Raw genomic sequence first — 18,177 nt, 5'->3', positions numbered from 1 at the left:
CAAACGCTCCTTCCCCCTACCCACTTTCCTGGCCTGCCAAGCTGAATGCTTTTATAAGGATCTGGTATGGATTTTGGGGGGACCCATGCCCCATACCTTTTTTTTTTTTTGGCGTGAGGTTCCCCTTAAAATTTGTAACAGACCTGAAAGGGCCTTGTATGGTTCAGGAGCGGGGGTGCTCGCTCGTCCCCCCCCCTTCCTTTCAGGCCTATTAGGCTGAAAGCTCAGATAAGGGTCCGGTATGGATTTGGGGGGGGGATCCCACGATATTTTCTTTTTAAAATTTTGACGGGGGGTTCCCCTCCAAATTCATACCAGACCTTAGGGTCTGGTACGGATTTGGTAGGGCCCCAAGCCGTTTTTTTTTTTTACATTTTGGTGTGGCGTTCCCCTTCAAATCTGTGACATACCCAAAAGGGCCTAGTATGGATTGATGGGGGACCTATTCAAAGTAAACCAGTTAGGTTTGTTTAATGACAAATTAAAGGCAATGAATTCAGCAATAATAGTTTGTAACATGTGATAGATAAAACAAGGACAATAAACTTGGTGGAAAAGCCAATTAAGAAATAGGCAACTATAACACCTCAAGAACATATAATCAGCTGAATTTGACCCAGTATAAAGTCTATGACTACAAGCCAAAAAGGGTAGAGAGGAGTGACTACGCTTCTGTCAGACCTCTCCCTTAAATCTCCTGATACCACAGTCCCGGCAAAGTATGAACTCTAAATTCACATTAACCACTTGCTTACTGGGCACTTAAACCCCCCTCCTGCCCAGACCAATTTTCAGCTTTCAGCGCTGATGCACTTTGAATGACAATTGCGCGGCCATTTAACACTGTACCCAAATGAAATTTTTATCATTTTTTTCCCACAAATAGACCTTTCTTTTGGTGGTATTTAATTACAACTGGGAGTTTTATTTTTTGCTAAACAAACAAAAAAAGATGCAAAATAAAAAATTCATAGTTTGTTATAAAATTTTGCAAACAGGTCATTTTTCTCCTTCATTGAAATGCGCTGATGAGGCGGCACTGGTGGGCACTGATAGGCGGCACTGGTGGGCACTGATAGGAGGCACTGATAGGCGGCACTGGTGGGCACTGATAGGCACAGTTAAGGCGACACTAATAGGCACAGATAAAGTGGCGCCGATAGGCACAGATAAGGCAGTACTGATGGGCACAGATAAGGCGGCACTGATGGGCAAAGATGGGCACTGATAGGTGGCACTAAGGGGCACTGATAGGTACCACTGATAGATGGGACTGATGGGCACTGATAGGTGGCTCTGATAGGTGGCACTGCTGGGCACTGATGGGCGACACTGATGGGCACTGGTAGATGAAACTGATGGGCACGGATATGTGGCACTGAGGTGCAGCACTGTTGTTGAGGCAGATTGTGGGCACTGATAGGTGGCACTGTGGGTACTGATGTATGGCACTGTGGGCACTGATGTATGGCACTGATGTATGGCACTATGGGCACTGATGGGTGGCACTGCTGGTTGGCATCTTTTTTAATAGCTGGGTGGTACTGGCAGGGGGCAGGTGGGCACTGATAAGCTGGCCGTGATCGGGACTTATGTCCCGATCATGGCCGCCTGTGATCGGCTTTTTTTTTCTCTCCTCATGCTGTCAGCGCGAGGAGGAAAAATAGCCGATTACCGCCTCTGTTTTGTCACATGATCAGCTGTCATTGGCTGACAGCTGATCACGTGGTAAGGGGTCGGGATTGACCCCTTGCTCGGATCCGTGATCAGGTGAGTCTCATAGACTCGCCGATCACAGAGCGCGCCGAGCGCAGGCTGCTCGTGCGCGGGACGACGTCAGTAGACATAGTCCCGGCAAAGCAGGTCCACGCTGTAGCCGTCATTCGGCTATAGAGCGGATCTCTAGTGGTTGAGTAAAAACTCTAAAGTCTTTATCCCTGTTCTCTAACAATTAGAGTCCTTGGATACTGTAGGGCCTAGGCGGACTCCTTTATATCTTATCCCTTGTGGGGGGGATATTCTGTAGTCCTTTGAGGAGAAAACTCGAGTCTTCAGCTTACTATTTAAGATGAGCAAATTGTGTCCTGGCAAGTAAGTTAGACACTAGATTCTTTCAGTATGGACTAAAGTGTAGCAAGGATCCCTTTACAGGCTTGGTGGAGTAAATATGGAAGCGGTGTCTGCATGCAGTGTCCTTTGGTGTAAAGGAAATGGGCAAGTGGCCGTTCTCCAATCCCAGCCTCTGCAGAGTCTGGCTCAAGAGACAGCACTCGACCCTGCATCGCTCCACAATACCGTCCAGCTGGATCTGGCATGGAGGGGATGGGAGCAGCCCGACGGTGGGCGTCGAACCATCAGATGTGGCTGGGAAGCAGATGCACCCACACCCGCTCATGATGACTCTTCCCTTCCGTAGCACAGGCCGCACACCGGCTACAGCACAAACTACCATCCAAGTCACTGCTTGCAAATCCAAGCCATGGTCACAAGAGAGCGATCATGTCCCCACACAGCCTTTTTATTCCCTCTCCCAGCATTTTGTTCTCTTCTTCAGCTGCTACTTGTAGTCTACAAGAGTAAAACTTGAATGGATAACATGGCTCTTTGAACTACATGTCCCAAGATGCTTTCCTCCACTCTTAAAGTGGAGTTCCACCCACAAAAAAAAAATGTCATTAATGTGCCTGAAATAATATAAAAACAAATATTTGGAGAAATTTTTATTTTCACTTACCTCTTTTTGTCTGTTGCTATGCGGCCCATTGAAATCTTCCTCCTTCATCACCTCGGCTCCTGACTTCACTTCCCTTCATTGACATCACAACGGGGCGGGCACTTCCGACACCGACACCTGTTGTGATGGCAACCTGAGTAGTTGACGGCGCTGCAATGACAGACATGCGCGAGATTGGGGAGAGAACGGGCGGTGCATGCTGGTCCAGCAGCAGCACCGTATCCCGGAAAAGGATCGGAACAGGACGTTTGTGGGCTTCACATGCCCACAAGCAAAATGAAGACGGCCAGAACAACGTTATCAAAGTTCTTTTTACAGATGAAACCGGACATCGGTAGACAAATTTTACAGAAGACGTGAGTGTTACAATGCCATTTAAAATGCTTGTGAAAGGTTAAAAAAATGATTGATTGTAGTTGGAACTCCGCTTTAAGTCTTATTTACTCTACCTTCAGGATGTGATGACATAATGTAGAGTCCAGGCTGAGCACTAGAAGAAACAGTCTCACTGCAACAAGTGCTACAACGTGTCTCCTGATAATGCAGGCAATATTAGCCAGCTCCTGGCTACATCATTAATTAGAAAAATAGACAGACAGCCCTGGGAATTTGAGTATGGTTGTGTAGTGTTTTATTATGTTTGAGTTTTGTTGTATCGGTTGAAATTAGCCCCCGTCAAGGCACCCCAGTATCTGTGGTACCTAACACTAACTTATAAGTGTCCCCACAGTGGAGGCACATGCATTCTGATGGATTGGTGAAAGCAGGTGGACTGAAGGGGAGCCACCCCTTCTTAAAGGTACAGGAGCACACTGAACACCCAGCACAATGGCAGAACCAGGCCTGGTTGGACATTTTAAGTATCAGCCTTCTCAGAACCAATGAGTGGGTGTGCCGGGCCTCGCTGAGGAGTCTGGGAGGGGGTACTTAAGATGTTGGGGGTCACGTGTGGAGGGAGAGGAGTTTGTGAGGCCCATGTGGTCTGTTCTTGTTCCAGGACCGGGGTAGCCCCACGAGGGGTCCCGGTCATGGGGTGTTCAACATCTCGCAAAACATGTTCCTGTTGGTTACCCCCAATAGACCCGCCTGGTCTGGGGTAAGGATCCGTCTGTTCCCGGGTCTCGGAACCGGCTGGTCCGAGGCGCAGTAACTGAGGGAGGATTCAAGGTGTCCAGGTGTGCTCTCGGCTTGGAGGGGCACCACAGCTCGTGAAAGTGACCGGGGGAGGACTCTTCGGAGGAGGGCCAACAAGTGGCATCCTGAGAAGTGCCTGGTTACTGAGTTGGGAAGAACATTGATGAATCCACACTTTTTTACTATCAAGGAGACAGAGAACGTTCCAGGTACTGAGGAAAAAGGTTACTGTTCACTCTTAGTTACAACTTGTACACCTTCATAGGATTGTTTCAAGTTTTGAATCAATGTGCTGACTGCCACGATTTCTGGCTAGAGATCTGTTCAGCCTTGAAGTACCCAGCTGTGAGTGGCTAGTCTCTGGGTGGAATTAGAGACATTGTTATATCTGCAGTTCAAGGTACCTGAGTTCTTCACCCGTGCCCTCTGTTCCCATGAGAGACTGTGTCATTGGATGTTATCACTGCAAAATAAAACCTTTCAAAAGGACTTTATTGGTATCAGCGTTCAAGTTGTTGGGTATCCACTCTGGGAACCCCTAGACGTGGACGAACAAGCCAAGCGGAGGTAACCGGTAAGCCCAATAAGTTAAGGCCGCCCTACAAAGGGTTATGGCGGCTACACAGAATTTGCACTTTATGACTCTTTCTGGTACCTTTAAAGTTCTTTACATTTTTTTTTTCTCCTACATGATTGTAGCACCCTCTAGGGAACTTGGTGGAACTCAGACCCTTGGGGGGGGGGTCTGCTCACCACAATCACTTGTAAACACAGAAGTCCAGTTTCTGTGTTTACAAGTGACAGCTCTGCACTCTGTGTGTAACCCCCCCTGAACTCTGCACTCTCTATGTAATGTAATTCTGGTATTTAATGCCCCTTTAAGACCCTCCTACTGTTTGTGAAATTTGACTGACCACAACCAATATTTGATGTGATTTGGAGGGTGTGTGTGGGTGAAGGGGTTTTGTGAGGTCGTGGTTGAGTTCCAGCACCTATTGTTTGAGAAAAAAGCCCTGGGGTAAACTATAGTCTGGTTCACGGCTAAGCTTGAGCCATGGATTCTGGGTCAGGGTTATTATCCGACGCACCAAAACTCACACATGCTCTGAAGCAACTACGAGACGGAAGCGCGCGGTCTGGTAAAACCAGGGTTCGTAATGGAGATAGCACATTCATCACGCTGAAATTTTTTAAGTAGTTTAATGCAGCTCGTTCTCTTCTTTAGAATGCTAGAAGAATGAAGTTGTTTTGCTGCTGATATTCACACAGAGTTCTCACAAACTTATTTCTTTATTATCCCCTTGCCGCCGAGCATACGCAGATGTGCGTACTCGGCTTTCGGAGGTTATACTGGGATGATGCCCGCAGCTTTTTAGAGCCGGCGATCGTCTTTCCAGTGATTACAACCAATGTGGCTAAAAGCCACTCGGCTGTTATACTGGAGGAGCAGGAGGGGACATCCCCCCCTCCCGCCGCCTCCCGCCGCCTCCCGCCGCCCTTACTGGGCCTCCCGTTCCACCGGGAGCCCCGATCAACAATCTGCCGCTTCTAGCGGTTAGGGACAGACTGTCTTGAAGCCGGAAACGGCTTAATTCCAGTCTCCTGATTGTAAACACGGACGTCATGGTGTCACTTCCCGTTTACTCGGCTGCCAATGTGGCTGGTTTTAAAAAAGTATACAGTATTCAGAATCGCCGTTTTCGGCGATCTGAATACTTTGAAGTGCAAAGGAGGGATTGGAGGTCTTTTAGACCACCCGATCCCTCCATAAAGAGTACCTGTCACCACCTATTACTGTCACAAGGGATGTTTACATTCCTTGTGACAGCAATAAAAGTGATCAAAAATTTAAATTTAAATTTTTTAAACTATTTATAAATTTTAAAATAAATAAGAAAAAATTATTTTTTAAAGCGCCCCCGTCGCCGTGAGCTCGCGCAGCAAAGAAAACGCATACAGAAGTCGCTCCCGCGTATGTAAACGGTGTTCAAATCACACATGTGAGGTATCGCCGCGATCGTCAGAGCGAGCGCAATAATTCTAGCACTAGACTTCCTCTGTAACTCTAACCTGGTAACTGTAAAAAAAATGTAAGCGTTGCTTATGGAGATTTTTAGATACCGTAGTTTGTCGTCATTCCACGAGTGCGTGGAATTATAAAGCGTGACATGTTTGGTATCTATTTACTTAGCGTAACATCATCTTTCACATTATACAAAAAAATCGGGCTAACTTTACTGTTTCATTTTTTTTTTAATTCATGAAAATGTCCCTTTTCCCGAAAAGTTGCGTTTAAAACACCGATGCACAAATACTGTGTGACATAAAATATTGCAACAATCGCCGTTTTATTCTCTAGATTCTCTGCTAAAAAAAAAAATTGTGTCCCTTGTTAAAGCGGGAGTCCGCCGGGACTCCGCGTTTTTTTTTTTTTTTAAAAGCCAGCAGCTACAAATACTGCAGCTGCTGACTTTTAAAATAGTGACACTTACCTGTCCAGCGCGCCCGCGATGTCGGCACCCGAAGCCGATCTCTCGATCGTCTCTCGGGTGCTGTCGCCGCCATCTTGGGTATGGGAATCAGGAAATGGAGCCTTTCGGCTTCATTTCCCGGTTCCCTACTGCGCATGCGCGAGCCGCGCTGCGCAATAAGGACGGTCCCCGCTGCCTCTGGGTTCTGTGTGTTTTCTCAGCAGGCAGCGGGGCACTTGCGGAAAGGGGCGGGCACTTGCAGAAAGGGGCGTAATCTACGCCCCTTTCCGCAGAGAGCTATCCCGGAAGTGGGTGCATTTACCTGGATTATCCAGGTAACTGCACCCCCCTCCCCCCTGAAAGGTGCCAATTGTGGCGCCGGAGGGGGGGAGGGCTCCGATGAGCGGAAGGTCCATTTTAGGGTGGACCTCCGCTTTAATTTGACATTGTATTTATTGAATCGTCTCTAACCAAACTTCTACTAACACAAGATAAATACGAGATTAGCAGAAGGAGCCCAAAGGGTGGCGCAGTGGCTATTGAACGTCCTTCTTATAGTGCGTCGTTGATGTCGGAATACTGTCGAAAAAACCTTCTGAGTTTATTCTGATGCCAAAACCGGTCGTGTGTACGCGGCCTGAGTTCCCAAAGAATAAATCAATTGGAGTTCTTCAGAATAAAGCCCTGTACACACGGTCGGACATTCTGACCACAAAATCCGTCTGATTTTTTCAGACGGATTTTGGCGGAAAGTTGTGTTGCATACACACGGTCGGACAAAGTTGTCGGAAAATCCGATCATTCTGAACACTGTGATGTTCGTTGCGTACGACGGGACTATATAGAGGCCAGTAGCCAATAGCTTTCGTCTCGTAATTTATTCTGAGCATGCGTGGTACTTTGTCCGTCGGAAATTCTCTACAAATGATCGAAAAAAAGTCCGATCGGATTTTGTTGTGGGAAAATTTTAGATCCTGCTCTCAAACTTTCTCCGTCTGAATTTCCGATGGAAAAAGTCCGATAGAGCCCACACACGATCAGCTGCGAAGGAGGATTAAGTGGAGCTGTATATAGGGAGGTTGTCCCTGGTTCTTTTGTTTCTGTCAAGTTGGGCATCTCATAATCTCATAAAAGGTTATTATCCCCTCAATAAAACAACAAAAACAAAGCTCAGGGACTGTTTTCTGTGTCTGGATGCTAATTAAAAATGCTGTGTGACTGGCTGCACAGTGGGGAACCCTGACATTTAAAACTCCAATGGGGGTAGTGCTGCATATTGATTTATACTCGGGATGCCTGTTCCAGTAGACACATTGGGGATGATTTACTAAAAAATGATGGAGAGTGCAAAAACTAGAGCAGCTGTGCATGGGAGCCAATCAGCTTCCAGTTTTTTTTGTCAATGTTTAATTGAATAAGCTGCAGTTAGAAGCTACCATGCACCAGATTTTGCACTCTCCAGTTTTAGTAAATCTACCCCGTTGAGTAATCCCAGGTCTACATACACTCTTTCTGGTCCATCAACACATATACACTGTTATTTCTGTGTTATATGACCAATAGGTATCAGCCAAACATACCTGGGGTGTGCCGAATCTAAAACCCCACTGAAGTCAATGGGAGCCACATGTTAAAATTCAGTTCTGGCCATTTTTGTAGGTTAATAGGTTTAGCAGCTCTGCCTCTGACACCCCAAAAGCAGGATAGTGTCTTCAGAGGCAGGGGTGGGCTAGCATTTCACCCCAGGGCTGAGTCCATGGCTAAAATGTGTGGGGGGGGGGGGGGGGTTCATGAAAGTATATTGAGGAGCAGTCACTTTTTGTCCTTTTAAAGTTTTTTTTTGACAAACAGAGGCTAGGGGTCCTAGATACTGAAGAAGATCACTTACAGGCTCTCCAGATCCATAGCAATGTCAGGACCTTTAAGCCAAACGCAATGTTCCCCACATGCACATTCAAGAAAACCGGCTGTTCAGTAATGCTGGGTTATGTAATGACCATGGGCTGAAAAACGTGAATAATCGAAGTGAAGAAAATGTCATCGGCACACCAAGAATTCCTCGAAAGGTTCCAAAGCTCAATTTCGTGGTCACACGATAGAAATACAGCAATGTTTCGGAGCCACACAGGGTCCTTTTGTCAGTCAGTAACCAGCCTGACGAAGGGGTCCTGTGTGGCTCTGAAACATTGCTGCATATCTATCATGTGACCACGAAATAAAGCTTTGGAACCTTTCAAGGAATCCATGGTGTGCCGATGGCATTTTCTTCACTTCGATTATCCACGGTTTTCAGCCCATGGTCATTACATCACCGTGGTGTGCCGATGACATTTTCTTCACTTTGAGAATCTATCAGGAACCATGAATCAAACGCAGTAAAAGTCACACCTTTTAATGTAATGGTAAAAATGGTACAGATCAGTAAACGTAGTCAAAACATAAGCCAGGGATCTTAAGCCAAAGTGGATAGCCAGACAAGCCAGTAATCAGGAAACCAGAGATCAGTGTAATCGGAGGCAGAAGAACAGGATCAGGAACCAGACGGGACATCGGCCAGGCAAAGTCTGATTAATGTACAATTTACCTTTGGCCATAAATTGTCATGGTGTATCATACATTTGCAATTTCTGTGACCAATTGCACAGACTTTTCTGGTTATATGGCGGCGCTGTGGTTTCAGTCACACACACATGGTATATGATGGTTGGCCCCTGCCGAGGTGGCTGAAGGTCCAGGATTCAGATCAAACCCAGAGCTCATCTAATCACCAACAAAAAAAAAAACTTTGACATTAACATCGCCTTTCCTAATTCTCCTCCCATCACCACATCTAGTGATTATAAGATACATCACATGATACATTATATTAGGATCCATTATAAAAGTGATCCCATAGAATTATATTGGTGATCCATTCATTGGGGACACATTATATTAGGATACATTCTAAAAGTGATCCAATAGAATTCTATTGGGGATCCATTCTATAGGGACACATTATATTAGGATCCATTATAAAAATTATCCAATAGAATTCTATTGGTGATCCCTTCTATGGGGACACATTATATTAGGATCCATTATAAAAGTGATCCCATAGAATTCTATTGGTGATGCATTCTGTGGAGACACATTATATTGGGGACACATTCCAGCTCTAGTAATCATACATTATTATAGTAATATCATTATATTAGTGATAAATCACATTTTTCTTTCTCTAGTAACATTTCTTTATACGTTTCCTCTGAGATTTTTACATCGATTTTCATCTCTTTCTATCTATTTGTACATCATTTGTATTTCTTCACACAATAAAATAATCAAAAGAACCGACTCCTTGTAAATGTATTGTTATTAAGGAATGAGAACATCCACAGCAGGCCTCACTAAATGGCGGACCATGGTCCGGAATCAGGCCAAGTTACAGTCCTTTCTGGACCGCTGCGGTGCCGCCAATTAGGAGCCGAATTTTCATAAGTCTCGGCCGCTGTCATTCTCAGCAGAGAAGAGCAGGAGGCTGTATAGTTCTGAAGAGCAGGTGATTGGCTGCTCCCTCTCCCACCCTCCATTCAGCACAGTACAGGCTCCTGCTCTTCTCTGCTTAGAATGACAGCGGTCGAGGCTTTGTTGGGAAGCTGGCTTCTCCTCTCCTCTATGTACCCATGTAAGCAGGGCTTTTTTTTTCAGAGCGGAGACAAGGGAGAGATAGCTTCTGTGTGCAGTGTGTTAATAGGTTATAGGGAAGACAGCCCAGTGCTCAGATGCCAATGTCCCTCGCTGTTCGCTGCCCCTGCCGGCCACTGGGCGAGAGGCGGAGCCATAAATGAGTACGATCTAAGTGCACTGCATGGAAATATAAGACAGGGCAGCTGCTGAGAAGAAATTTTTGCAGAGCACAGCAGGTAAACAGATCAGACAGTAGGGTTTAAAGACGTGCAAAGATGAGGGCTGTGCGGGTGCAGAGGTTATAGCTGAAGAAGATGGCTGCAGAGTTAGAGCTTAGCTGTTGAGGATGGGGGGTTCAGGGGTGAGGTTCGGTTGTAAGCTATTTAGATATCCCTTCCTGACCTGAACCTTGCACTCTGTGTGTAATGCACTCCTGAACCCAGCATTCTGCATGTAGCGTTTGTATTAAATCTGCACTCTGTACCTAGCGCACTCCTAAACCCTCCATTCTGTGCGTAGCGCACTCCTGAACCCTGTATTCTGTGTGGCATGCATTCCTAAACCCTGAATTCTTAGCATAGCGCACTTCTAAACCCTGTCTTCTATGAGGAAAGCTCTCCTGAATTCTGCACTCTATACATAGCGAACTCTCGAACCCTGCATTCTGTATGTAGTGCACTCCTGAACCATGCATTCTGTGCGTAGTGCACTCCTGAACCCTGAATTTTGTGCATAGTGCACTCCTTAACCCTGCATTCTATGTATAGCACAGTCCTGAACCCTGCATTCTGTATGTAACATGCTCCTAAACCCTGAATTCTGAGTGTAGCACACTCCTGGACCCTGCCTTCCATGACTCCTGAATTCTGCACTCTACATAGTGAATTCTGAACCCTGCATTCTGTACGTAGTGTACCCTGAACCCTGTTTTGTGTATGTAGCGCACTCCTGAACCCTAAGTTCTGTGCATAGCGCACTCCTGAACCCTAAGTTCTGTACGTAGTGTACTCCTGAACCCTGTATTGTGTATGTAGCGCACTCCTAAACCCTAAGTTCTGTGCATAGCACACTCCTGAACCCTGCATTCTGTACGTAACACGCTCCTGAACCCTACATTCTGTACGTGGTACACTCCTGAACCCTGCATTTTGTGCGTAGCGCACTCCTGAACCCTGAATTTTGTGCATAGCTCACCCCTTAACCCGGCATTCTGTGTATAGCACATTCCTGAACCCTGCATTCTGTATGTAACATGATTCTGAACCCTTAATTCTGAGCGTAGCACACTCCTGAACCCTGCCTTCTGTGAGGAACGTACTCCTGAATTTAGCACTGTATATGTTGTGCTCTCCTGAATTCTGCACTCTATATATATAGTGCACTCCTAAACCCTGCCTTCTGTACATAACACGCTCCTGAACCCTACATTCTGTACGTAGTATACTCCTGAACATTGGAATCTGTGTATAGAGCACTCCTTAACCCTGCATTCTGTGTATAGCACAGTCCTGAACCCTCCATTCTGTATGTAACATGCTCCTAAACCCTGCATTTTGTGTGTAATGCTCTTCTGAACCCTGACCTCTGTGTGTTGTACACTTTTAAACCATGAACCTTGTTTTTAATACACTCTTGAATCCTTCACTCTGGGCATAATGCCTTCCTTGCACTGTGTGTGTTACACACTCCTGAACCCTGCACTCTGTACATAGTGCACTCCTGAGCCTTTGCACTCTGTGTATTACCCATTCCTGAATCCTACACCCTGTGCATAGCTCAATCCTGAGCCTTGCACCCTGTGCGTACTGCACTTCTGAAACCTGTACTCCATCACGCACTCCTGGACCCTATGTGTAATGCACATCTTAACCATGCATTCTGTATGTAGTGCACTCCTGAAGCCTGCACTCTGTGTGTTATGTGTTCCTGGTTTTAGTTAAAAATGCTCCTTTAAGACCCTCCAACTGTAAAATTTGGTCACCTTCACCCTATGATGCAATGTGTGCAATGCACTGCATCGCTACTCTTCCACATGGGGGAGGATGAGTTCCTGAGAAAAAAAGCACTGCATGTAAGTAAGGGGGGAGAGGCACAGTGGACCAGAGGACATCGCTGTGAGGGCTGTAAGTGAGTGAGGGAGAACGCCACTGTGGAGGCAATCATGTGAAGGGGAGTCTGAGATGTGAGGGGGCAGAGGACACTGATGTGGGGGCAGTAATGTGAAGGGGGGACAGTGGACACTGCTGAGGGGGTAATGTGAAAGGGGCGACAGAGGACACCACTGTGGGGGGTGTAAAGGGGAGGCAGAGGACACAGTTATGGGGGGGGTATAAAGGGGAGGCAGATGACACCGCTGTGGGGAAAGGGGGGGGTGATGTGAAGGGGGGCTGAGGACACTGGTGTGAAGGGGAAATTGTGATATGAGGGGGGACAGAGTATCTGATGAAACAATGGGATTGTGATATGAGAGGAGGGGGCTCTAATGTGAAGGATCTGAGTCATCACACCAACATGCAATTTGGGCCTAGGTTGAAAGAAAATTTTACAAATTGGACCTCCGTGAATTTTCATTCGGTACCCCTGATCTACACGTTCTAATCTTAGATAGTAAAAAAATAGGGTGTTGTGTAAATCTGGAATTAAAAGTTTGTATGTGACCTTAAAGGCCATTAGAGGAAATCTCACTTACTGTATATTTAGTTATAGTAGAACAATCTGCAGGAAACTGACTGAAGCTCCTCCCACTGCTTTATCTTACTGGCAAAATATTTCACCAATCCCACCTCTCCTCCCTGTGACATCATCAGTCTCTGGGCGGAGTTCCCGCATCTCCCGTTTCCCCCCCACAGATCTTTATACAACCTTTTGGTACCCATATTCCAGCATGGAGGGGCTCAGTGAAGGTGGTGGTGAAGGTGTGGAGATGTCGGATCGGGTCACACAGATCATAAAAGGAGATCCATCCGGCTTCATAATCCAGATATATCCTGATTCTGTTACTGGAGATATTGGGGGGTAAGAGGATCTCTTTACTGTCATGTATCACCCAATACTGATCACCATTCCTGTACAAACCCCAGGACTTCTTATTATTTCCAATCAGTGACTGCCTTCCTCCTCCCCTCTCTATACTGGGGTAACACATCCCGACTCTCCATCCATCTGATCCCCCGACATCCACTTCCCAGTAATGTCTCCCTGAGGAGAAACTCCGACTGCTCAACACCTGAGACCAATTCTGAAATCTCTCTGGTGTTTCTGGGTGATTCTGTTTTCTATCTGACATGGATACAGTTTTCCTGTCATCTGATATATGGAGATTATTATGAGCTGTATTTACATCCAGTAATATGTCTGCAGCTCCCTGTATATAGAAGTATACATTTACCTCTGTTATTATATCAGAAAATGTGTGTAATGTGTGTGATATCCCATCCACATCCAGACCCCCTCCATCATGGAGGAGCTCCTCATGTCTCTCTCTGTCCTCATTATCTCCATCCTCAGTATCACACAAGTCACCTGTGTCTGATTCCTGTAAGACAGTCAGTGGATCCGTCGCGTTACACAGCTCCTCAATGTGACGCAACTTCCTGGACAGCTCCTCCTTCTTTATTTCCAGATCCCGGATGGAGATGGAGATCCGCTCTGCCCTCCCGGAGATTTCCCTCAGGACTCTCTTCTCCAGGTCTTCCAGACGTCTCCTGAGATCTCTAAACAGGACAGTGACTCTCTCTGTGTCACCAGCTGCTTCTTCTTCTACTTTCCTCCTGTGTTCCTGCAGACTCTGGACTCTTTCCTCCATCTCCTCTCTCTTTATCAGAAGTTTCTGCAGAACATTGCTCAGTGTCTCCTTCTTCTTCTCAGAAGCCTCATCCAGTGACTCCATCTCATGTCCTTTATGTCCTCCAATCACACACAACATACAGACACAGGTATCATCCTCAGTGCAGTAATACTCCAGGATCTTCTTATGGACGGAGCATTTCCTGCTCTCCATGGACAAGGTGGGGTCACATAAGACGTGTTCTGGGGACTTTTTGTGGACTCTCAGGTGTTTATCACACAGAGAAACCTCACAGTGCAGACAGGATCTAACAGCAGGTGCAGAATAATCCACACAGTAAGTACAGAAGACCCCGGACTCCTCCTGATGTGGCTGAGCAGACAGGAAATTCCCCACTATGTTACGTAGTGTTATGTTCCTGTGCAGTGCAGGGCGAGCCGGAAACTTCTCTCTACATTCAGGACAGGAATATCCTCCAGACCCCCCCTGTGTATCCAGCACATGATCAATACAGACCCGGCAGAAGTTGTGTCCACATCTCAGGTTTACAGGATCTGTATAAATGTTCAGACAGACGGAACATTCCAACTCGGCTCTTAGATCAGAAGACGCCATCGCTGACAGCAGACGAGGAAATGAAAGTGAAAATCTCTGACACCGGAGAAGAATGCAGTTGGGAGGGTCACTTCCTCCTACACAGGGCGAGGCTGGGCCTGATCAGTGATATTTGACATGGTGACGTACAAAGAACAGGGGGGGTGGAGGTGTTTTCCGCAGTAGTGACGATAATCAAACTTTCGAATTTTAGAAGGCAAGGAAAGAGAGAACGATTGTATTTTTCTACAAAATGATATGTGGTTGGTCACTGAGCTGTACTGCCCTGCACATTTACAAGCACGGCTCATAGACTTTGAAAGGCACAAATCCCAAAGAATAACTCACGCTCAGAGGTTAAACAGTAGCGATTGAAGTCTATCTGCTTGTTCTTTGAACAACTGTTTTACTTGTAGCCCCTCTACACCCCGACTCCCCCTCCGGAAGCAGATAGTGCCATCTCCAGGAGTATGCAGAGAGCTGACATTCAATTCTCAGGGGGAAGTCCTGGCTTTCACAACAGAAAGAAGCTTTATTACTTAGAGCCGGTTCACACAGCGGGCGATGCGAGGCGACACGACTCGCCTCGCCTCGCTCTCGCAAGTCGCCCCCGTTCTGTACAATGGAACCGTTCTGAGAGGAGCGACTCGAGTCGCTCCGACTCAGAAAAAAGGTTCCTGTACTACTTTTGGGCGACCTCGGGGCGACTTGCATTGACTTCTATACAGAAGTCATTTGCAAGTCGCCGCTGAGGCCGCGGCAGGTCGCGGCGAGGCAAGTCGGAGTCGCCTCGCCTCGCCTGCAGTGTGAACCGGCCCTTACAGTCCAATGAGAAAAGAGTATACTGTATCTCATAGATTTTCTAGGCTTAAAGTAGAACTCTAGCGCGACACATATTCAAGTATAGCTCACATCCACTGTGCGTACATCTTCCCCACTCAACATACCTTGCCTAACAGCACATTCAACGCTCTACTCTTTTGAACTGACTACTACTGAAGAGGTTACATATCTTTTCTCAGATGCCCACCTAACCAATTGTCCCTTGAATCCTGTTCCTTCGCAACTACTATGGTCACCCTTTTCTTCTATGAAAGAAAAAAGAATCGCGCAAAAAAATTATACTTCCACAGATCAATCCATCCAATTTACAGACATGACGTTCTTATAAAAGTCCACCAGTGCTTGTAACCAGGAGTCTTGAAGATTTGTGATGAAAGGAACTACCATTGATCACCCTATGTGAAGAACCCGCCACCAAATAGTAAGGTTTCCTTCTTACCAGCTCCAGATGATCCCCAGTTATAGGGGATTAGACAGCGCGTTTGACTTAAACCCAGCATGGGTCTTTCTCCCAGTGTAAACCTACACCCGGCCGCAGGGCGCAACTCACTCACTCATAAGGATTGATGGGTTTTCATAAAAAACAAAAAGCTCCATATGGCGTAAAACCTCTTAACTGTTTCTTAAAAAAGAAAATAATGCACTTACATGTTCAATGTATAATAAAAGCCTTAAGTCTGGTGTGCCGGCACAACCAGAACAAACCCGTCCTTTCGGGACACGAGGGTATAGGTGACGTCAGTGCGTCGCTCCGCCCTACACCTTTCGTCAGAGATTATATCGGCCAGGGGCACAGGCGGCACGCTGCGTCACCCCCTTAAATAGTAGACAGGCTAACCAAGCCTCGATCTGAGCCGCGACTCGCTGTTCCAGTATCAGCATCGGCATGTACCAAGCCTCTTTTTTACGGACATCCGCCATGCTGATGCGCTCTTCAAAATTACTAATATGTTTAAAAAAGGAAAAAAAACAGTCCTCTATTAGCCACTAATGGAAGAGGAAACGCCGAGTTATGACAATTTCTGTGAACTCCTCTCCCATAGAAACCTCTTAACCTATTGAACAAATTCCACTCTCCCTATCGTTTTCACAGGAAATAGATAAATTTGTATATTTGTGTCACAGACACCAGATTTCAGCACAGTGACATCTAGCGGTTGAAAGTGAGAATGTCACTCTGCCAAAAAAAAACGTTTTTTTCCAATCCCAAAGAGATATGATGGGAAAAAACGAATTAATGTTAAAACCTAAAAACATATTATATGTATTAATGGCATAAAATAAATTTAGTCAAAAAACTGATATTAAAAATGGATACAAAATTTATAATACACAATAGAAAATCAAAACATAAAAACTAATAAAAACTGCACCGGATCGTCAAACAGACGCACCTCGAGGCTTAGAACAAGGTGCACATAATGGAGTAATGAAGCCTAAAAAAACAAAACAGGTAGTTTGAACCCCAAATCACAATCTCAAATCTACATGAAACAAGTATAATTATTTATCCAAAGTGGTTGTAAACCCATGGGAAAAAAAAAAAAAAAAAAAGCAACCTGCAAGGCAAAGGCATAATGAGCGAGTATGCATAGCATACTAGCTCATTATGAATAACTTACCTGAGAACCAAGGCCCCGAAGCGGTCCTCCGTCTTCATGTCCGCCACTGCCATGGATCCCGGAGTGACTTCCGGGTCTCGCTTCTCCGGCCTTGTGATTCGCCAGAGCAGCGATGACGTCACTCCCGCGCATGTGCACGAGTGCCGACACTCGCGGCATATCGCCGCGATCTGCAGCCTGCCCAGTGCGCCTGCGTGCGCCGTAGACAGTGGTGGCTGTCTTTTTGTAAATATCTCTTAAACTGTATAGGTTTAGGAAATATTTCTTGGACCTACAAGTAAGCCTTAATCTAGGCTTACCTGTAGGTCAAAGTGGTTTGTAAGGGTTTACAACCACTTCAATAGACCCTGCCCTTGTCCAATATACGTCCCATAGTTAATATATAAAAAAAAAAACATAATTATCTAATGTTGTTTAAGTATCAGATCCGCAAGGTTACACACCAAATGACCTCCTTAGACAATATTAACAGACCATATCATATGAAAAAGAAGGAATATGGCAAAAATTATCGAGAACATAGGCCCAGAGTATCCAAAATTTCTCTCTCATAAATCAAATCATTAGTGTCTACATGCATTCTACTAAGAGTTGTTAATGAATGCATTGACATCAGTGTCTACATTGAGGCCATAGGGGACATAAGACTTTAACCTATATATCCAGGCCATTTCCTGTTTTGAGATCTCCCTTACCAGAGAGCTTCCTCTCCAGTGGGGTCTGTATTTATCGATACCCAAAAACAGGGTATCTGAGGGGTCCCTCTCCAGCATCAAATCGTTGTGCCTTAATATGGAAAGATTTTTAAAACCTACTAATATTATTTATGTGCTCATTGAGCCTCACCTGAAGGGCCCTCTTGGTCCTGCCCACATATTGGAGCCCACAGGGGCATTGGATGAGATAGACCACTCCAATAGATGAATATGTAATTAATGGCTCTATTTCAAAGGCCCAAGACGTGTTTTCGTTGAGACAAAGCCTCAAATCTTCCTCTATCTCTACACTTATTAAGGGAGCATACCTGACATTTTTTACAGCGATAGTACCCTGTAAGATTCGGGAAAAAACATCTATTTTCTTTTGGTTGCTCTTGTATACTGGGGGCTATCCTATCTCTTAGTGAAGAGGCGCCCTTAAATACTATCTGTGGCTTATTGGGTAAGAACGTGCCAAGTACCTGGTCACTACCCAATACATGGCAATATTTTTGTATTAGCCTCTTAATGTTCCGATGTTGCACATAAAAGGTGCTTATGAATGGGAGAGAGACCTTGGTGTTAGCTGTATCTGGCTGTTTTTCTACAAGCAATGGCATCCTGT

General features: G+C 45.8%; 1 protein-coding gene across 1 annotated transcript in view; it reads right to left on the bottom strand.

Annotated features, from left to right (window-relative positions):
- LOC143962453 (uncharacterized) overlaps nt 1-18,177 on the bottom strand; it is a 51,838-nt gene that overhangs the window by 8,127 nt on the left and 25,534 nt on the right. Inside the window, exon 3 of the mRNA XM_077471723.1 lies at nt 12,818-14,458. Coding sequence (XP_077327849.1) covers nt 12,818-14,458 — 1,641 coding nt within the window. The remainder of the gene's footprint in view (nt 1-12,817; nt 14,459-18,177) is intronic.

This window comes from Lithobates pipiens, unplaced genomic scaffold, assembly GCF_037356315.1.
Source record: "Lithobates pipiens isolate NorthernLeopardFrog02 unplaced genomic scaffold, aLitPip1_a1.2 Scaffold_8, whole genome shotgun sequence".
NCBI classification, from domain to species: domain Eukaryota; kingdom Metazoa; phylum Chordata; class Amphibia; order Anura; family Ranidae; genus Lithobates; species Lithobates pipiens.
The sequence above is the reverse complement of the archived record's forward strand: the minus strand, read 5'-3'. Positions and strand labels throughout refer to the sequence as shown.